The sequence below is a fragment of the Pristiophorus japonicus genome, chromosome 1, assembly GCF_044704955.1.
Source record: "Pristiophorus japonicus isolate sPriJap1 chromosome 1, sPriJap1.hap1, whole genome shotgun sequence".
Lineage (NCBI taxonomy): Eukaryota > Metazoa > Chordata > Chondrichthyes > Pristiophoridae > Pristiophorus > Pristiophorus japonicus.
The window spans coordinates 306,243,099-306,265,737 of NC_091977.1; the positions used below are offsets into that span (position 1 = coordinate 306,243,099).

The window sequence follows — 22,639 nt, forward strand, 5'->3', positions numbered from 1 at the left end:
GAGCAAACTTTTGGTCACCTGCCCTAATTTCTCCATATACAGCTCAGTGTCAAACTTTTCATCTCATAATACTCCTGTGAAGCACCTTGGGGCATTTCACTACATTAAAGGCACTATATAAATACAAATTGTTGTTGTTGAAATGTTAAATCCTTCCTGTCTGTTCCAGTGGTTCAGATAGGCATTGAAGAATCCATAGTATTGAAGGAAAGAACAATCAATTTTGTGTAAACATAATCCAGATAATTTTTGCAAATCTTCCTGTATAGCGCCCAGTTATTAATGTCCTTTTGGCTGGTCTCCAGGCACCCACATACAGCCTTACTGAGGTGGTGTAATGTGCTGTCAACTACTCCCAATTTTTGCTAATTTGCATCAGATTGCGACATGCTCTGTTGACAGCTTATGATTTATTGCATGTAATTTAATCAGCAAACCACTTAAAAAAAAAGGCAACTTTATTTTAGATGCATGAAACAAGAAAGATAATTGTAAAGGGTAATCCCAAAGAGCAGTGTTAATAAATGATATAGCAACATATTTAGGGGCATCGTGTTGCATAAAAATGACATCAAAGAATTATCCATATTGTAGAGGAGGGCGCAGTAATTATAATCTTAAACATTCAAATTTTAGGAAGAAATCCTTTACGATACCGAACTGCTCAAAGTACAATACTGCTATCTTAGAAGGTTAAACAGTTAATTTAGAAACCATTACACTCAATTTTCCTAACTAGGCTTTCACTGGTCCAAACCTATATTTAGGTTTAGACAAACTACACTCTAAATGCTGCGGATTTCTGTTTTTACCTGTAGCTTAATTTTCTACTTTAAACATTTTATATCTGTGAGATTTGCTTTGATGGAAATACACATAAGTAAAATGGAACTTGGTCTAAATTTTAAGTCAAATTATATAATTATCAGTGATTAACCAGAACTCTTTCCTCCCACAAGATGACCTCCTAAGTAAGTGGATCTGACAGCTTCTCCTTCATCACATTTGCCTGTTGAATGTGTGACAGATAATTATCGCATCTGATGTTTTTTGTGATTTTCAATAGCTCTCCTCAGGGTTGTGTCCATTGAAAGGTCATATTGGTTCATATCTCCATTATCACATCCAACAACAGGGCACCTAGCGCAGAAACAAAGTGCATCAATCAAAAAAAGGAGCCAAATGTAGATTTGCAGTTTGAGAAAATATTTTTGCATTGAACTGCAGGCTCAAGTAGTCAGATGACCATTTCTTAATCCACTTACCGAATTTGAGTCCTAGATTATTTTCATACCTAATGAAGTTAAATTTACAGTTTCTGCTTTCCTTTGATATCATATACATAGAACAACTTCTTACTTTTAATGTTTGTGACAGCAAGTGATATTGTTGTACTAACTCAAGAAGTCAACTCCCTTATGACGTAGCATCTTTAATAGCAATATACTTCTTTAACTGGTCATTAAAATAATACATATCAGCACTGATTGTGCATTGAAACAAAATCTGATAGAATATTAACAAGCACTGTGGGTGCATAGAAGCAGTGAGTTTGCATGAAAGAAGGTTAGCAATAACAGCCAGTGTTGCAATATTCCACTAATTCTGCCAATTCATTTGTTAAAAATGTTAAACATGTCTGGGAATCAGACTGTTCTGGTTGTTGTTTCCAGTTGCAGCATAATACTGCTGGAATGTTCATGTAATCAGTGGAAGGTAGGAGAAATGCTAGCCCAAGTCAATAACAGCCAGTTTTTAAAAAAACGTATCCAGTAATACCTTTTGAACTGCGAAGATCATTTTAAGAATGTAGCCTATTGTAACACATTAATGAACTGTTGCTTTGCATGTGGAGACAGCCAATACTTTCATTGAATGCAACTGACCTAACATTTTAGCAGCACAATGAGGAAAACCGCTTTGCTAGTTGGTAAACAAAATGGCCTTACCAACTCATAAAAATTAAGACTGAGTTGCTCTAACATCTGCTCTCTGACCTTGTTGTTTTAACCCTGAGAACCATTTATGTGCAAGTGCTAATTTGTTGTGATTAATTATTATATATTAGGCAGGGATATAAAGAGTAGTCCATTGTGCATTGATGACTGCAATAACGGCAGGTTTCATTTAAGCCTCTAGAAAGCGTTTTAGTGAATTGTGATGATACTTGTGATATCCAAGCCCCTATTAGGATGAAGTTGGAACAAGTTCCACTTTTAACTCACCGGGCTTTCTTCTTTTGTTTGTGCTTATTCTGGATTATTTTTATTATGGCTTCCTCTTCATAGCTGTGACCACAAACTTTATTCTTCACAGGACATTCCATTTCTCTCTGCAAAGGCACAAGTTAAAAAAAATGAATGACTCCTCCTTCCATTCCTTTTCGCAACACAAAGTGGTTAAACAGACCAGGATTTTCCACATTTGACACCAATGCTGGTCTGGGAACTAGCAGTTGTTTTTGAAAACCAGAGGGAATAAAATTACATTCCAGTTCAACAATTTTTTTCGCCCTTGTCCCTTCCACTTACAGGGTCTCCCATGCCTTTTTTGACCCCAAATTTGTCAATATGTTCATCCCAGCACGCATACTGTTCTGATAAAGGGTAAGCCATTTAGGACCGAGATGAGGAGAAACTTCTTCACCCAGAGAGTGGTGAACGTGTGGAATTCTCTACCACAGAAAGTTGTTGAGGCCAATTCACTAAATATATTCAAAAAGGAGTTAGATGTAGTCCTTACTACTAGGGGGATCAAGGGGTATGGTGAGAAAGCAGGAATGGGGTACTAAAGTTGCATGTTCAGCCATGAACTCATTGAATGGCGGTGCAGGTTTGAAGGGCCGAATGGCCTACTCCTGCACCTATTTTCTATGTTTCTATGTTAACTGGTCACTAAGATATGTGGACCTGGATTATCCTCTTCAGGGCATAGTTTCGACAGGGCAGTATCTCTGCCTGCACTGCTGCACCAGCCCATTTTCCTGATTTGGAGCTCATTAGAGATGCATGGCAGGCTCCTGGTGGGATTCCTGCCATCAGCCAAAGATCCAACGAGAGTTTTAAAGGGACAGAAATGCTGTGAAGCCTGGAATGAGGCCTCCCACTGAAGACCTCTGTTGAGAATCACACCTTTAGTGGGCAAAACTCTGGGTCTCAATTTGGGTATTTACCACCGCTTCTAGAACCAACCCCCCCCTCCCCCACCGACCACCCCTCCATGTGGCTGCCTCTGGGAGCAGTGGCAAGCATGGCAGTGAGCAGGAAAATCTGCCAGGGCTACATGCCCTGCCGCCAGTTACATGTGGTGGGTGGGGAACAAATGGGGCAGTGGCAATCCGGGGTGGGGTTTGCAGGCCTCATTACATGAATTTTACAACATTCTCCATCGATTTCAGACTGGATTGCAGAGGAGAATATCCCCTACTATCCAAAAAATGTGCAGAGCAATTTTAGTTACGTTAACATAAAGGCAAGAATTAGCACCATTTATACCTTGGAAATGCAAATTCTGCCAGCAGCCCTCTCATCGCCCGCCCCCACTTCTCAAAAAACTGGGAACAGTATACATTTAAGTTATTTTCAAAGTTATTTTCAAAGTGAACCTAAAAAGACAGCAATACTAAATTAAAGAGTTGCTAAACATTTTAATTCTGCCCTGACTGGAATATCTAAAATGTCGATGATAAAGTCAGTTGTCCTTTTTCTACAAGTCAGTTTCAGTTTACTTTCATCACCAGACATACAAGTGATATGTCCATTCATTCAGAAGCAAGAGTAATTGCTTTGTGAATGGGGTAAAAAAAAACAGCAGCTTTTGAAATGGGAAGGGAAATCTGAAAAACAGACTGAAATGTGATAAAGTGCCATATTACTGTTGTTTTGTTGTAGATTTTAATGTGTGTTCTGTTGGGGGCTCATGGAAAAGTATAATGCAGATTCAGGATGGAATTGAGATGATCTTTAAAACAAAGACAGAAAACCAGGACTTATTGTAATTTCTTCCTTTCCTTTTCACATTTAAGGAATGCAGAATCGTGATATCAGGGCACAGTAGAAATAGGATAGCTGGAAAAACTCTTCATACAGTTTAGTAAAGAAGGAACCATTCTTGATAATAGTTATCAATTTTGAACTACATTAAAAAAGTAGTGTTGTGGCGCAGTTCAGGTTCGCTCCTGTGATTCCACACAGAACAAGGTTCTAAATCAACAACGTCATTAGGAAGTTACAACAAATAGAGCCGCCTCACTCATCCACAAGAAGAGCTAAACGAAATTCAGATAGTATCGCCACCCTTCCAGTTGTCCTTGCTCTCGGGCTGGGAGCTGGACCACATGACAATTCCTTTCTAGTACAGTATTACAATCTACTGACATTTCAAATCTCAGACCTCACTTTCCAGCAACAGTAAAACTTGAAGTTAAAGGCAATGCTCTTAAGTTAATTTAAATGTATTGGAAGAACTCAAAATACATTCAATAGCTAACATTGATAGTTAACTGCAAAGAAAAATGTACTTGAACACTCAGTTCTCAGAATATGCTGTTCTGTACCTGTGTAATGGGGCAAATGAAATTCCTCTGGCTCTGGGTCACTGCAATGTCTTCATCGAACTCATTGGCTGAAATGCTCTCATTTTGTGATTCGGCACCAACTGGAAATCCAAGAGGAACAATATAAATAAGCCACATTTCCCAATTATTTGCAGCTCAACTAAATTATTTATTTACTGATTGAAGTCCTTTAACTCTAACATTAAAACAACATATTGCAGCTGCAATCAGTTTCACTATTATGCAATATGTAGGTATGAGTAATCTATTCATGCATAGATTTCACCAAGCCTAAATGATTTAAAAGTTACTGCAGCCTATTTAACCTGTCTACCAACATTAATTCTAGGATCTCAGTAAAGCATAATGGTGGAGACCAACTTCAAGCATGTGAAAATTTTCAAATAACTGCATGCATTTTTATGTAGCTGCAGGATTTTTTTTTGTAAAAGGGATATTTTACTGTCTCTTCAAGTAAGTGCAACAGTAAACGCTCTCCCCTCCAGCTAAAAATCTAATTCAGATAAACAGTCAACAGTGTACTTGACCATCAGGAAATAAATTCAGTTAAGTAAAAAAGATCATGGCAATAAAAATCAAAAACATTCAGAATTAAAGCATGAAACAGGAAAAACAAGGGACAAGGAGGAAATGGAACCTAAAAGAAAATAGAAATCATTGTAATGGAAAGAGAACATGAATAGACATAAAGGGAAAATAGAAAAATGAAATAAAAAGACAAAATGCTGGTGTGAATCAGATGGTGCACAAAGTAGAAATTCTGAATAACCCGAGTTGACTTTTCCAACCCACATCCGAACAGTCACCTCAGGAACACTGTCCATTTATATTCCTACTTTTCTCCATCCACTGAACTGAGAGATTCATAGTGGCTACTTAACACTGAACTTTTGCAAAAACAATACACCTTTTACAATATATAAAAGAATGCATTGATACAGCACCTTATTATGCCTCATGTTTCACATACAGTGGATTACTTTGAAGTAGTCATTTTGCACGCAAAAATAACAAAAATACAGCCACAAACAGCAGTGACATGAACATCATGTGCATTTATACTGCACCTCTAATGTAGAAAAAGGTGGGCTTGAAGGAGAGTTTTAAAGGGAGCGAGAGTGAGAAAGGCTCAGGAAGTGAATTCCAGAGCTGAAATGAAGGGAGGGAAGGGTGCCCAAGAGGCCATGCAGAATACAAGATTAGGAAGGAGATTAAAAATAATTTAAACATGTGAATGAGAATTTTAAATTGATGGGGTTGGGAGACTGAGAGCCAATGCAGGTTAAAGAAGACAGGTCTGATGTATAAGCAAGGCTTGATGCAGGACAGGAAATAGGCAGCTGAGTTTTGAATATGTTGAGATTTCTGGAGAGTACAGGATGGGAGGCCAGCCAGAAAAGCATGAGAGTAGTCAAGTTTTGGAGATAGAATGGATGAGGGGTTTTTTTAGCAGATGGGCTGAGATAGGGATGGAGGTGGGTGACAATACAAAGGTAAAAGTAGGCAGTCTTTGTAAAGGAGATGATTATGGAGTCGGAAATTACGCTCAGCACTGAGTAGAATCCCGAGGCTGCGAACAGCCCTAGACAGTGCCTGGAAAGTGGACGGAATCCATGGTAAGGGTACAAAGTTTGTGACAGGGACCGAAGATGAAGGCTTCAGTCTTCCCAATATTTAGCTGGAGAAAACTGCAGCTCACCCACGACTGGACAAACAGTCTGACAACAGAGGCAGTGGAGGGATCAAGAGGGGCAGTGGGGAGGAAAATCTCAGTTTCAACAGTGTATCTGAGAATGGTGATTCCATGTTTGGGAAGTCACCTAGGTACAGCATGTAGATGAGGAAGAAGAGAGGGTTAAGGATAGATCCTTGGGGGACTCCGGAGTCAAAAGTGCAGGGATGGAAAGTGAAGCCATTGCTGGAGAAGCTGGATAGGTAAAAGTGGAACTAAGTATCACTGAGATGCCAACAGGGAAGAGGCATTGGAGGAGGATGGTACAATCAACTGTGACAAAGGTTGAGGAGAGGAGAGATAATGCACCACCGTCACAGTAACAGAGGATGTCATTTGTGACTTTGTTTAGGGTTGGATGATGTGCGATTTGGAAGTGATGACGCTCATGATATTGCTGTTATTGTCCTTCTCAGTAGTACAAGTCATAGGGATGGGAGATGCTGTCAAAGTAAGATTGCTGCACTGCATACAGTAGGTATTACACACTGGAGTTGTAGTGTGTCGCTGGTGAAAGGGTAGATACCGAGTCCAGTGGCAGGAGCCCCGATCAATCGAACTGCAGTGCTCCGTATAGTGTTGTTGCAGCTGCACCCATCCAGATGAATGGCAGTATTCCATCAGACTCCTGAGTTGAACCACACAGGGTCAAATGGAAGGTAGCTGGGCCTTTTCTTATTCAAAATTATTATCTGGCATCTATGTGGTTTAAATTTTATCTGCAGCTTGTCAGCCCAAGCCTGGTTATTGTCCGAGACCTGCTAGCATTGGTTGTTTTATTATTGGAGGAATTGCAAATGGAGTTGAACGCTGCAGAATCATCAGTGAACAGTCCCACTACTGATCTTATGATGGAGGGAAGACCATTGATGATAGAGCTAAAGATGGTCAGGCTTAGGACCAATGTTCCCTAAATTTTCGGCCCATTCAAAAGTCAATGCATGCGTGTTTTTCTAATTTAAAAGCCGGCCCACCGGCTGCATGAGGTCTCTGGAGCACTGCATGGCCACGTAGCTTAGGACACTTCCCTGAGGAACTCTTGCAGCAATGTCCTGGGTCTGTGATGATTAGCCTCCAACACAACCATTTTCTTTTGTGTCAGGTATGGGTCCAGCCACTGGAGGGTTTCCCTTGACCGTTAGTTAACTGGGATCTATTTTTACTATTTTGATCATTTCTTTTTTTGTATTGGTACCTATTCTTATAAATATTTTCTTGCAGCGTATAATCAAGCAGTACATAAACTTTTATTGGATTGCTCTTTCAGTTGCTTTGTGCATGCCATTTAATTTGAAGTTGCATGGTGTTTTATGAACTTCATTATTAAATTATTGCTTGAAAACCAGCTCCAAAAAATTGACATCTTTCTTTCTTAGTGTATTTTATTTCATTAATTCCACAGGGGTGTTTCATTTAATTAATTACTGACCAGAAACCCACTAAATTTGATCTGGACCTGTTCTTGCAAGTGCTTCCTTGCACGACAAAAACTTTTAGTGAACTCCTCCTCTCCATGTTCTGTTCTTTGTTTTGAGCTGTACAGGGTTTTATTTAATTAAATCATTATTTACCGAGTAATTGGGATCTCTTTTATATATAATGGTCACGTCTGTGAAGCTACACAGGCCAGCTGAAAATGGCTGTGCTGGTATCAACTGATTAATGTTATTCACATGCTGGCTTCATGGCTGCCCTAACATCGGGGAAAAAAATCATTAATTTGGTGCAGGTGCTTGACTTGTAAAGACTTGTAAATTCCAGGAAGTAAGCATTTAATAATGAAATCATGGAAGTTTAGTTCATTTGTTGTGTGGTTAGATATAAATATTTGCATTTTCTGCATATTTGCGACGTCACTTCCTTCAAGCCCGATTGTTCTTTTATTCTCTTCACTCGTTTTCTCAAGACCCATTGTGCACCTTTTTCTTTCTGGCTGTTTTTTTTCTCCAAGCCGCATTGTGCGATGCTTTTTCTCCTTTCCTATTCTGTATTAAAAGACTTTGCCCCGCAAGATTTTAAATAAAAAATACCTGCTCCCCATTTGTAGTCTCTAGGTAGCCAAATACCACACCCTGCCTCAAGGCTGGCATGTTTTTGTATTAAATATGTGTTACTTGATACTCACTGAAGGCCACATTCAATCGTATGAATGTGCCTAGACCTGTCTCACTGCCCATTTGGCAACTTCCACGAAATTTTAAAATAGCAAATGAATGTAGCTTGATTGTCACTTCAAAGGAATGTTCTCACACAAACACTATTCACAGCCAGTTCACAACCTTTTTGCTTTCAGGTGGTCAGATGTTACAGCCCTTGGACTCAGTGACAAAGACCAGTTTTTTAAAAATCCATTTATACTGCAATATGGACTTCTGTGATCCATAGATGATTGGTGGGAATGCCATTCATAACCTGCCACAGTCATATTAAACTGATATTGGTTTTAATAAGACATGATAACTGTATCTACCTTGTTGCACCTGTGATCGTGTTATATTTCTTTTCCCCCTTTTTGTAACCTCTCATGGCCACTTACTATAGTGGACGGATAACACTGCATGGGAAATAACTGAAGAGAGATTTTATTGCGCAGAAAATGAGTCATGCAGGCCACCCTGACCAGTTTAATAAAACCAGTATATGACTGCTTATTATGTTATGCACATTAGTATTTTGTTTGTACAAATATTTTGAACAAAATTCTCCAAATCTGTTGTCTTGAAAAAAAGATTGAAAATAGATATTGGGGGCAGATGGGAGAAAACTGGAAGAAAAACTCGTTATATTGTGCATTTAGTAGAGACTGTTGCATGTACAATGTATGGTGAATGTTCAATGTTGACATGCGATTTCCGTCTTTCAATGTTGGAAGCATAAGGAGTTGACAGAAAATATAAGGATCAGTGCAAGTTGAATTAAATTGGAATATCTGATTTAAAAAAGAAAGCAGAACTCGTACCACAGAAACCTTATCCTCTTGTCAGGCTGGGCTCTTTCTTACATTCCAAACATAATTCTCACGTGCATTTAGCAAAATAATTCACCTAATTGAAATGTACACAATTCTGCATGGACCTTTAAAGGAAGCCATATTTTTTAAATAAATTGTTTGCCATTTAAGTGTCAAGTTGGTTCAGTTGCTGGCACGCTTGCCTCGGAATCAGCTGTTCACAGGTTCAAGCCCTGCTCCAAAATTTGAGCATATAATCTAAACTGATATTTCAGTGCAGTACTGAGGGAGTTGCTGTCTTTCAGATAAGACATTAAACTATGTCTGCCTGTTCTTCATTCCTCCAATTCTGGTATCTCGTGCATCCCCCACTCATTTCACCCCACCATTGGTGATCGTGACTTCAGCTGTCTAGGTCCCAAGCCCTGGAATTTCCTCCCTAAACTCCTTCAGCTTCCTCTCTTCCTCAAAACCCACCTCTTTGACCATACTTTGTCACTCCTAATATTCCCCTCCTTGGCTCGGCATCAATTTTTGTCTAAACACACTTCTGTGTTTGGAATCTTAGGATCTTTTACTACATTAAAGGCACTATATAAATGCAAGTTCTTACTGTTCAGATGGACATACAAGATTCATGTCATTATTGGAAGAGCAGGGAGTTTTCCGCAGAGTCTTCACGAATATTCATCCTTTAACCACCACCACCAAAACTGATCAGCTCTTTAATTATATCATTAGCTGTTTGTGGAATCTTACTTTATGCAAATTGGATGTCATGTATGCCTACAAACAGAGACTATACTTCAAAAGTAATTAATTGGCCGTGAAATGATTTGAGACATCCTGAGGATGTGAAAAACACTATGTAAATGAAACTTACTTTCTTAAAATTAAACTTCATTTTAAATATGATACAAATACACAAAATTACTGAGATATTAAAACATTGTTAAACTCAACGTGTTAAATATATTGTGCGCTTCACTGTATTTCAAAATAGATGCAAATACTTCCTCTGAAGGTCAAGTCTGTAGATAGTTTTCTTGCATGTCTTTTGAGAATATTTGACTACTTCAATGTTATCTGAAACTCGATTAGAGAATGACTCATATTCTCAACAGCCGCTTGACTAATAGTACGCAGAGAATATGTTACTGCATCCCATTGTGGAAATGAACTCGTGCTTTTGCTAGTCTGCTGTGACAGTTACCAAAATGAGTCTATGCACGTTCAAAATAGGAAATATACAGAACATTTAATTTTCAAAACGTACAAAGGTAATCCTCTTCAGACCTCAGAGCAACATGTGAAGTTTTGGCCAATGCGGTAGCTTGCTTTTTCTCCTCAAAGTTTGAAATATTTTCCACCTACAAGTTTTCTAGTAGTTACAAAAATTAATGTTTTAATTTCCAAGATGTCCACCAAGATGCTATTTTTCACCTGGACTCTCTACCCCACTGATACCAAATTATGCCTGCACCTAGACTCTCTCCCCCTCCACCCACACTTAGGATATCGCATCGTGTCTGACTTAGACCCCAACTGATACTGTGACTTCTGCATCTGGTGAGATAGTAAACCCATCTCTCTCACTTCCTCCCCTGCCCCACAAACTAAGAATATGAATTGTTTAATTTTCTCCTTAGTACCCTTTTGACCTTTCTGCTTCACATACTAACTGGAGTCAATGAGCCTCCAATGCTGCTCTGAGCTGGCTGCTAGGAACCTGAGAACAGCCTGGGCATGAGGCTCACGCATATTTTCTTTTTACTAATGTTATTGTAATATGCCTTTGTTACTGCCCAATTGTGTGTGTGTTGTAATAGAGTGCGTCACTGTGAGAAACTTGCAACCTTTAGGGCATTTCTGGCATAAGGTATCCCTGGACGGTGATGGATTAGATTCCAGATGGAAACAAGGACTGCAAGATGATAAGTGCTGTGTCCAAGAAGCACTGAATGAAGAGTAACAATGTGCAGAAAGCTGCCGAGATCTGGCAGAGGGGACAATGCAATAATGTCATCGATACCCATATTGGCTATGACTAATTGATTGTACTGCACCTAACCTCTATTTATGAATGCACCTAGATCTCCTTCAGTTTCTTTTAAAGACCACAGTTTGTTTATCTACCATTCAATTTAGTACTAGTGCCGTCTTTTCAAAGGAGTTAGCAGTAGAATCACAGAAATACTAATGTTAAACAATTTTTATAAGAAATTGATTCTTAATTTTATTTTTTTCTTGATATTTACAATTTCAATGAGTTAATGCTTTTTCTTTTATTCATTCAGTTGTATTGTTGTTTTATATAAATATAATTTGTCAAGGCACGGTGCAACTTTGCAGAAGAACACACTGGTACAATAGGATTACTCGTATGGTCTATATATTCTGAAGGCAATGCTCTTTAAGGTTGCAATTGAGTTATGACCCCTGGGATTCAGTTCGCTGCAGAAGTGTAAGGAGTTGTGACTGCATGGAGTAGAAGTTGTACATGACTAGATCATTATCCTTCAGGTTAAGGCCATCTCTGACCACTTCCTCGTATCGCTCTCCACCCACATCCCCCTTCTCACCCCGCCCCCTCCAACCCTACTTCCTTTTGTGTCTGACCCTGGAAAACACTCTTTTACAACTGCACTTACAATATCCCATCTGTCCAGCCTTTGGCCCTCCATTCACCGTGACATTTCTGCAGCTACCAATCTGCTCAACCACACCCTCACAACCACTTTTGATGCCCTCGTCATAATTAAAACAATTACTCTCTCTCATCCTGGCTGTTCCCCCATGTATGGCCCTTATCGTCGCTTCCTTTAGTCCAAGGGATGCAGACTTGAACAGATGCGGCAGACAACTGGTTTAGCCTTTCAACGCCAGATGTGGCTGGACCACATAAAGCATTATCGGGTCCTGCTCACGTCTGCCAAAATCACTCATTATTCCAGAATCATTCTGGAATGCAAAGATAAACCCCGGCTTCTATTCTTTACCGCTAACCGTCTTCTGAAACCCCTCAAACCTGTCTCCTCCACCCTCACCTCCAACCAACAAATGTGAGGAGCTTGTGGACGACTTTGTCTCCAAGATTGAGATCGTCCATTTAATTGCCTCTGTCACTTCCTTTCCTTCATCTAGCTCACTTGGCCAAACTTCCTCTAAGATTCCCCCTTGCTCTAGCCCTGAACTCAAATCTTTCTCCAGTTTCTCTCTGATCTCCCCTCATGACCACTCTGTGCTCATCTTGTCCAGGAGATCCACTTCCTGCTCCCTTGACCCTATTCCCACTAAACTGCTGACCACCCTACTTTCTTTTCTGGCTCACATGTTAGCTGACTTTGTTAATGGTTCTCTCCCCTCAGGTACTGTCCCTCTCTCCTTCAAATCTGCTGTCATCGACCCTCTCCTCAAAAATTCAACCCTTGCCCCCTCTGTCCTTGCAAACTATCATCCCATCTCCATCTCCCTTTCCTCTCCAAAGTCCTAGAACGTGTTGTTGCCTCCCAAATCCTTGCCCATCATTCCCAGAACTCCACATCTGCCCCTGCCACAGTACTGAAACGACTCTCAGGAAAGTCACAAATAACATCCTTTGTGAATGTGACAAAGGCAAACTATCACTCCTCATCCTTCTTGACTTGTCTGTAGCCTTTGACATGGTTGACCATTCTATCCTCCTCCAACGCCTCTCCACCGTCGCCCAATCTTGTTCCAATCTGATCTATCTAATCGTAACCAGAAAATCACCTGCAATGGCTTCTCTTCCCTCCCCCGCATTGTTATCTGTGGTGTCCCTCAAGGATCTATCCTTGGTTCCCTCCTATTTCTCATCTACGTGCCGACCCTTGGTGATATCATCCAAAAACACAGCGTCAGTTTCCACATGTACGCTAAACCTCACTACCACTTCTCTCGACCCTCCACGGTCTTTAAGTTGTCCAGTTCTGGATGAGCAGAAATTTTCTCCAATTAAATATTGGGAAGATCGAAAGCCAGCATTGTCGATCCTCACCACAAACTCCGTTCCCTCACCACTGATTCCATCGGTTGCCCTAACATCCGTCTGAGGCTGAACCAGATTGTTCGCAACCTTGATGTCCTATTTGAACCTGAAATGAGCTTTCAACCACATATCCGTGCCATATTTCCACCTCTGTAACATTGCCCATCTCCGCCCTTGCCTCAACTCATCCGCTGCTGAAATCCTCATCCATGCCTTTGTTACCTCTAGACTTGACTATTCCAACGCACTCCTGGCTGGCCTCCCACGTTCTACACTCTGGAAACCTGAGGTCATCCAAATCTCGTCAGCCCGTGTCCTAACTCGTACCAAGTCCCGTTCACCCATGCTCGCTGACCTACATTTACTCCCAAGTTAAGCAACGCTTCAAAAATTGAAAATTCTCATCCTTGTTTTCAAATCCTTCCATGGCCTCGCCCTCGCCACCTCCCTAGCTCTGTAATCTCCTCCAGCCTCACAACCACCTCCCCTCCTCCACCCCCCACGAGATACCTGCGCTCCTAATTCTACCCTCTTGAGCATCCCTCATTATAATCGCTCAACCAATGATGGCCTTGCCTTCTGTTGCCTAGGCCCCAAGCTCTGGAATTCCCTCCTTACACCTCTCCGTCTCTACTCTTTCCTCTTTTAAGGTGCTCCTTAAAACCTACCTCTTTGACAAAGCTTTGGTCATCTGTCCTAATGTCTCCTTATGTGGCTTGATGTTAAACCTTTTGTCTTATAATACTCTTGTGAAACACCTTGGGATGTTTTACTACTTTAAAGGCCCTATATACAAATACAAGTAGTTGTTGTTGCTGGTTGGGGATTGCTGCTAACTTATTTCCCACTGGTGGATTGGTTCGTTTTTTTCCTTCCAGTAGAATGGTCTGGGTGCTCATGGGGAGAAGGAGCTTGTATTGTGTAGACTTCCAGAAAGAGTCTTATAAACTGATCCCTAATTCCCAAACTCTACATAGAGGCTGTTCCAATTGTCTTAGGTCCTATGTTTGTTTTGGGGAGAGTTCTACTTGGACACAACTGGAGAGGGGGGAAATGCAACTAATTGCTACTAACCAAGATAACTGTTCTAGCTTACGTGTTGCAGAGTAGGGGACAGGCCCTCTCTAGTGAAGAGGATTGGATTGGAGTCTGTAGCAACTGCAAATTTGCTCATGGCTTTTGTGACTTAATGGACTGCTGCTCAAAATGGTTGGAGGTGGGGACATGATAAGAACAGCCACAGTGTGCCTTTCTGGCCATAGTCTCTCCCACAGTTATTGTCCAAGGAAAGAAGGAATTTACATGGGCTGTTGTACATTTTGTCAATTATTTTGAAATTGCACTTGCAAATTTTGGTGATTGTGGTGATTCTGAGGGTCTTCCTTGTCTTGGAAAGATCGTGTTCCTAATCCCTCCTGCAAGCTTGATGCAATACATTTAGCTTGGACATGATGCAGAGAGTAGAGCAGAGGTTGATCAGAGAGTGGATTTATTGTTCTGAGGCATGGGAGGGGGTCAGCTGGATTTTGGGTTTACTTATTATTGCTGGATCCTGAAGGTCACAACATAATTATTGCTCAGGAAGACTATTCAGCCCATCTTAGCTCATCCAGCCAGAATGATCCTAAAATCCCCCAACGGTACTAAAATAACTCCATGATTCTCATCACTTTTACTCGATTCAAGAGTCCATTCCATGTTAAGAACCTTGAAGCTGATATTAGTCTTAAAAGTGCCTTTTACTAGTTTGAGCCCATGTCCCCTGGTCCTACACTCTCAATTTAATATGAACCTCGTGGCTCTTTTCTGCAATGCCTATTTTGTGGTTTGATGAACAAACACAATATTCAAAGTGTGGCTTGGTCAGAACCCTGAGGAAGGGGAAAATTAGTCAATGTTCTATTTATGGACTGCTATCCAGTAATACCTACCGGAAAGTGCACATGTGGATGTCAGATGAGGACAGGCCTGGGCTTAGCTGTGGTGCTGGCCATAGTTGACAACCTATTGACACTTATGACCAAGATGGGCAAGAAATCTGCAGCACACAGCAACCATGTAATAACACCCCAGTAAGAGTTAATGCCTACAAGAGAGATGGGGGGAGGGGGGTGGGGAAGAGAGAAAGGGGAGGCAATTGACTACAGAATTAAAATAGAAAGAAAGCTCACTATAATTACTTTTGCAAAACCTTTATGAAAAGAGGGACAACAGCATTTGTCTTTGCCATCCTGACCCACTTTCTCCAAATAATTGTATGACAAGGACTTCATTTTGTGTCAGTAATCGAGAATCTCCAGGTTGGCAGTGAGGTGCTGGCTGTATAGAGCTTTCTTAACTGGGTCTTTGAGGGCCTCAGCGTTGATTTTTCTGTTTCTGTTGCCGCTGCTATTTTGGGGCTGTATTGATGTTAATGACGGAGCGGATTAGGCGGTGGTCCGTCCAGCAGTCATCAGCTCCTGTCATGGCGTGGGCGATGTGCACGTCCTTGTGGTCCCTCACTTTGACGATGACATAGTCGAGTAGATGCCAGTGCTTGTAGTGAGGGTGTTGCCATGATGCCTTGTACTTGTCTCTTTGACGGAACAAGATGTTGGCGATGACAAGGTCATGTTCTAGGCATTTTGTCAGGAGCAGGGTACCACTGGAGTTGGTTTTCCCTATCCCCTCTCTGCAGATCACCCTTCCGCAGAGGTCTGTGTCCTTACCGACTCTGGCATTGAAGTCGCCAAGGAGGATCAGTTTGTCGTCTGAAGGAACACGGGACAGGGAATGTTCCGAGGCTGGAGTAGAATTCCTCTTTGGTCTAATCTGTTGCGTTGAGTGTTGTGGCGTACGCATTGATGACTGTAGTGCACTGGTTCTGGGCTAGGGTGAGTCGGAGTCATGAGACATTCGCTTATCCCACACGGGGAGTCTCAGATAGCCCACTAGCTCATTCTTGATGCCGAAGCTAACTCCATGGAGGCGGTGTTCTTCTTCTGGGTTGGTGTAACCACCACCTTGTTCTTTGAGCTGGCCACCGGGTCTCACTTAGGGCGGCGATATCAATGTCAAAGCGTCTGAGCTCCCGGGCAACGATAGCTGTGCGTCATTCTGGTCTGTCGCTGTTAGGGTTGTCCATTAGGGTACTGACGTTCAAGGTCCAAAATTTCATTTTGAAGGGTGGAAGATGCCTGTGCGTGAGTTCTTTTAACGTGGGGTGGCCGTTGCACACCGGCAACCACACGGGCTTAGCAGAGCAAGGTCTTGGTCCTGTGGCAAGGGGGTCCGAGACGATTGGAGACCAGACTCTACTATATGGGTCTAGTTGCCTATAGTAGGATGTGAGTCGTAAGCTCGGTGCTGGGCAGCGCCTTCAGGAGAGGTGGTGGGAGATCGGAGGTGCGATGAGGGGAGGGGATGAGGGACGCTGGGACCCTGCTCCATTTTAGCTTCTTGTGGGGTCGTGAGAGAAGTCAGAGTGGCCGCCGCCATTGCCCGCGCCACGTGCCCGACAGTGGCTCCGCCGTAGCTCCTCCAGCTGCTTTCGCCTCTGCAAAATGGGCCGTGGGCCGAAAGGATTCCGGGGTCGCCGCCGAGGCCAGCTCCAAGTTGGCCAAAAGAACTCCAGGGCCGGCGTTGAACCGGCTGAAGGGACTCTGAGACCGGCATTGAACTGGCCGAAGGGACTCCGAGGGACGCTGCCAGATCGGGAGAACAGACCTCGGGAGATTTGTTCCCCATCCTCGGAATTCAGAGAGGGAGCGAGTTCCAGGTGCAGTGGAGAGGTCCAGGAGGTTCTTGGTGCTGCAGAGAGGTCCAATAGGTGGGCCCAGGTTGTTGTCCAACGCACTCCTGGCTACCCTACGTAAACTAGAAGTCACCCAAAACTCGGCTGCCCGTGTCCTAACTCGCACTAAGTCCTGCTCACCCAACACCCCTGTGCTTGCTGACCTACATTGGCTTCCACTTAAGCAATGCCTCGATTTCAAAATTCTCATCCTTATTTTCAAATCCTTCCATGGCCTCACCCCTCCCTATCTCTGTAATCTCCTCCAGCCCCACAACCACCCCGAGATGTCTGTGCTCCTCTAATTCTGCCCTCCTGAGTATCCCGAATTGTAATCATTAAACCATTGGTGGCCTTGCCTTCTGTTGCCTAGGCCCCAAGCTCTGGAACTCCCTGCCTAAACTTTGCCTCTCTTTTCTCCTTCAAGATGCTCCTTAAAACACACCTCTTTGACCAAGCTTTTGGTCACCTGTGCTAATTTCTACTTATGCGACTCGGTGTCAAATTTTTATCGCATAATACTCCTGTTAAGTGCCTTAGGATGTTTCACTATGTTAAAGACAGTATATAAATACAAGTTGTTGTTGAAAGGTGAAGTGAATATTTGGAGAATAGCTGTTATTAAACAGGCATGGTGTGAAACTGAATTCAATGCTCTCTTACTGCCACAGGGATAAGTTTAAATATGGGAATCTTTTATTAGAGGATGAAACTAACGAGGTTTTATCGAAGACTTCTGAAAGGCCTTCACCATTTTCTGATCTTTGTGCATCATTGGACAAAACAATAGCTGTAAATATTAAACTTTACTCACCCACACCAAACAGTATATTTATTTCTAACAATATCCTCATCAATAACCATTCACACGTAAGGTACTAATTCAACTTCAATGATTTGTACTAGTTATATTTCATCTAGGATTATCCTACTTTATGCTGGGCAGCATCTACAGTTGTTAAAGATAGTGGAATTACAAAACATGGAAATGAATACCTGTAGAACAATCAGAATTGATACTAAATTATAAAACATTTCAATTAACTGATTTTTGCTATAGTTCACTATTGTGTGTATGGATTCCGTAGTGCAGTAAAATCTTCTGATATATCTATTAAAATGAAAGATTAAGTGGCCTGTATTTTGTGTGTGAAGTTAAGGCCTAAAACAAAACACATTCAGGGCGCTGAAATGTAAACTTCTAGACTTGTACCTCAGAAATGTTAAGATTTTGCGTGGCTTTAATACTCGATTTCAAGATGTGTTTGCATCAGATCTAGCTTTTTCTCTCGCTTTCAACTCTGCTCTTAGGCATAAGTAAAATCCAAAGCTTTGAAGCTTGGAATAAAGGATCAGCAAAGTCCTGGACAAAACAGTCCAAAATAATGAATACACAGACAGAATTCTCCCCCCTCCCACCCCCACCCTGGCAATCACAGGGTATTTACTGTGTCAGGCTCTTTGCAGCACAGAAAATACAATTAAGCATCAGAGATCAGGTTTCACATCAGCAAATTGCATTATAGAGTGTGCTGTGGTTGATATGGGAAAACACAGCAAATATGCTGTTATTTGGACCACCCACAGAGAAGACCCTGAAGTCTGTTCTGTAATGCAAAATGGAAGTATTGTTTATGAAATCTATTTTGTAAGAAAAAGTCAAAGTACTAAACACTACCAATTCTGAACAACTTTGCATTTAAAGGAATGTGAAGCATATCACAGACCAAAGCATAGCAAAAGTAATGAAGACAATCAATAAGCATAATGCTCAGCTAAAGACTTGGGCCTAACTTGTGCAAAAAGCTCACATATTCAAAAGAATGGAAAAACTAAGAAACGATGCATGAAGTAATCCTGTGCACCTTGAATTGCAGCCAAACTCTAGACCACCCAAAAGTGACAAACATGAATTAGGCATGCTTATAGTGCAACGAGTTACTGTGAAATATAAAGAGGGCTATGTGCAGGCACTGCTAGAAGCCATGTGACTCAATGAGGTGGCAGCAGTCACACTCAAATTTTATAGACCAGAGGTCAGAATACCACTGTGGAATAACCGCTACAGTGAAATCACATGGGCTCAATTTTCCCCAATGCCCTTTTTTTGCCCGTTTTTTTGGGGCTCGACTCTGCCAAAAAAAAGTTAAAATTTCCCTGTTCTATTTTTTGAAATTGACGCCATGCAGCCTGTCCTTTAGCTTCGGGAGGGTGGAGCCTAAGGTCTGCGCTAAAAAAAGGAAGCTCCCCCATACGCGCATGCACGGGAAAAAAATGATGCTTTTTACGTGACTGGTATGGGTGCACATGCCCAGTACACCTCTAGGTCTGCATTCAGCCATTTTCAGCCAGTTGTGAGTGACAACTTTTATTCTGAGTGGAAAAAATTGGAGCGGCAATATGCAAGGCAGCTCAAGGATCAAGAATTTCTCACAGGACGAATGGAGGCCCTGGTTACCGTAACTGAGGCTAGATGGCACGAGCTGAATACCAGCAGAGGTCAAATAAAAGTTTCACCAAAAGAAATGAAGAAACGCTGGAACCAACTTGCACAAGATTACTGTGCAATGGTGACCACCCCGAGGTCCGCAGGCCAGTGCAAAAAGAAGTGGCAGGACATTGGTCAAGTAGTTAGTGCAAGTAATATTTTCATTTATTCACTGGAATTGCAATTGTAAATCTGTATGTCCCACCCAGCAGAAAGACACCCTCTCTAAAAAGTTATATTTTCATTTTTGCAGAGGAAGGTGGCCCACAAGAGAGAGAGAGAACAGGGCCCAGTAAATCTGCAATCACTAACACCAGTGGAAGAGAGCGTCGCTGCTTTAATGGGTCCTGCCTGGAGAAAAGCAACCACCACCGCACAAGCTGGGCCCACACTCAAGGGAGAGGCCAAGTCCTGCAAATTCAACAGTCTGGCTTTGCTAAATGTTAAGTACTACGCGGGTTAGCCATGCTTCGATTCATGGGGATGTCTCAGTCTGATTCACTTTGGTTGATGCAATGTGCTATCATTCATCGTGGTCCTTCAAATGATCCTGCTGCCTGCGCTGAGAGAGCCTACTCACGCCTCCCTGCCCCCCATCTCTGCTGCTAACCATTTGTCTGTTCTGTTATATTTTGCAGAACTTGAGGCCAACCCTGACGAGGGTGAAGCCGATGCAGAAGATTATTCAGACGCGGACGAGCCTGAAGAGAACATCTTCCAATCCCACCTTCCAGACCAAGAGCGTGGGGGTGAGGGTGAGGATGAAGCCCCCACTCTTGTACTCACTCTGGAGGAAGTGCTGGTACTACCCATTGAGGTACCAGCACCTTTCCTGAGTGGTGCGCGTGTTGGGACATTTCATGGTTTCACACTGTCCGAGGCTGCGGGTCCCAGTGGGGTGCAGCGAGCCTCAACCAGGGTGAGGAGGGAAAGGAGAGTTTAAGTTTGTAAGTGATCTTAACTGAAAATTTTAATAAAAATATTCTTGTATCAAACTTTAAAGTAAAGTACAAACAAGTGTTAACATTTTGAATAATATATATATTTTAAATTATAACTGAATCATTTACATTATTTGTTCCATTATTAATACAACACAACAGTACGGAACAGGTCCAAACAGTAAACATGATCCATTTGGAATCATTGTCGCTGAGCCTTCAGGCAGCAAAGCGTTCACCGATGAGCTGCTGGCGCAAAGCTCGAGCAATCGTTAAAGGGGCACAATGGCCCGGCCTCCTCCGCCTTCATGCTCCGGGTTCAGGTCGTTGCATGGCTTTCTCGTCCTCCTCCTCCTCATCTGCATCTCCCTCCTCATCATCAACCACTCTTACTTCAGGTGGGTCTTCTACTACCAGCTGCTGTTGCCTCATGATGGCTAAGTTATGCAGCATGCAGCACACAACAGTGAACTGACCAACAATCTCATGGGAGTATTGCAAGTAGCCTCTGGAATGGTCCCCAGGCATCAGAAACACTGCTTGAGGATGCCAATGGTCCTCTCTAAAGTGCGACATGTTGTATTCCTGCTCAGCTTGTGTCCGGGTTAAGCGTAGGGGCGTAATGAGCCAGGTGGCGAGGCCGTACCCTTTGTCCCCCAGTAGCCAGCTTTGCCCGTCTGGCTGCTGCTGAAACATGGCAGATATAGTGCTCTCGCCCAGGATGAAAGCATTATGGGTATTCCCAGGGTAACTCGCATCAACTGCCATGATGCGATGCAGGTCATCAAAGATGAGCAGCATGTTCATGGAGTGGGAGCCTTTTCTGTTCCTGTACATCTCGGAATCCTCCAAAGGTGTTGGCAAGGCGATGTGAGTACAATCAATGCAGCCCTGTACCTTGCGGAGGCCAGCAATCCTGGAGAAGCCCATAGCCCTGTCACGCATTGCCTGGGTGGTTATGTAGTCATTCCTCCAGGCATATAGTACAGTAGTCACCTGCCGAATGAAGATATGTGTTGCATGTTAAGAAATGGTGCACACATCCCCAGTTGTGGCCTGGAATGATCCAGATGCATAAAGTGCAGCTGTAACCTTTACTTCAACTGACAAAGCAGTCCTCCTGACGCTTCTAGGGTGTAACACATATCTCGGTTACAACTTCTTTGCGGAAGCACAGCCTTTTCACACAGTCTGCCTCACTCAGGTGCAGATATGAACACCTGTCTCGATATACCCGATGTGGGCAAGGCCTCCTGTCCATCATCCTACGTGCTCTGAGGTTCCTCAGGTGATGCTGCCTAATCAATCTTCTCCTTCGCAGTACCATCATGCAGAAGGCTTGCACGAGGTATGACATGGTCAATATTGACCCATAATTAAATTGTAGCTTTGCAACAACCTCAAAAGAGCAGGACTAAGCATTCCCACCTCTTTTTCCCTCTCTCTCCAAGATGTACGCTCTAGTATGGACCCTAGTATTGCATACGCATTAGGCTTGCTTAGAACAGGAAGCTAGGCATTCAATGAAGACATTTGGGGCAACAAAGTCTAATGCAATTCTTGAATTTTTTTCAAGTACCACCCCACCATCAAACGTCTCCTCACCGGGCTCGAGGGTCGGAGCGTCGGCCGGCAGAATTGCTCCCTCGCCCGGACACAGGGCTCTGCTTCCACCCCCCTGCCCGGGCTTCTTTTGAAGCTGCTGAGGATGAAAACAGAGCTTTTAGAAATTGATAATTTATAGCCTATATAAGGAATATAAGTGGCTAGCAGTTCAGTTCGACTTCCACCGCCGACCCCCAGGCTTCTTTTGAAGCCGAGCCCCAAGCTCCTGTGTCCGGGCGAGGAAGCGATTCTGCCAGCCGACGCGCCGACCCTCGAACCCAGTGAGAAGACATTCAGTAATGAGGTGGTACTTTGAAAAAAATCAAAAATTCAAGAATTGCATTCGACTTCCAATTACTCCTTTTTGACACTGAAAAAAATTAACATTTATGATGCATATTCTCTGCCTTCTTCCCTCCCTCCAAAACTTCGGCTAAAAACAATGACGTCTTTCTGTGCTGATTTTTCTTAAGTGCCAGAATGTTTTTTGGGAGTGGTCACATACGCCGTTCTAGGTTGCAAGTTGGCCAAACTTGCTTAAATGCCAAAAACTGCCAGAGACATCA

The 22,639-nt window shown here is 42.6% G+C and overlaps 1 protein-coding gene across 3 annotated transcripts in view; it reads right to left on the minus strand.

Annotated features, from left to right (window-relative positions):
- Positions 1 to 440: 440 nt before the first annotated feature.
- The window catches only part of nsmce2 (NSE2 (MMS21) homolog, SMC5-SMC6 complex SUMO ligase), a 286,626-nt gene continuing 264,427 nt past the window's right edge, over positions 441 to 22,639 (minus strand). For all 3 annotated transcript variants that reach the window (XM_070873392.1, XM_070873319.1, XM_070873341.1), the window contains exons 5-7: positions 4,556 to 4,656; positions 2,226 to 2,332; positions 441 to 1,140 (exon numbers count right to left, since the gene is read on the minus strand). In XM_070873392.1, coding sequence (XP_070729493.1) covers positions 1,032 to 1,140; positions 2,226 to 2,332; positions 4,556 to 4,656 — 317 coding nt within the window. In that variant the 3' untranslated portion in view covers positions 441 to 1,031. The remainder of the gene's footprint in view (positions 1,141 to 2,225; positions 2,333 to 4,555; positions 4,657 to 22,639) is intronic.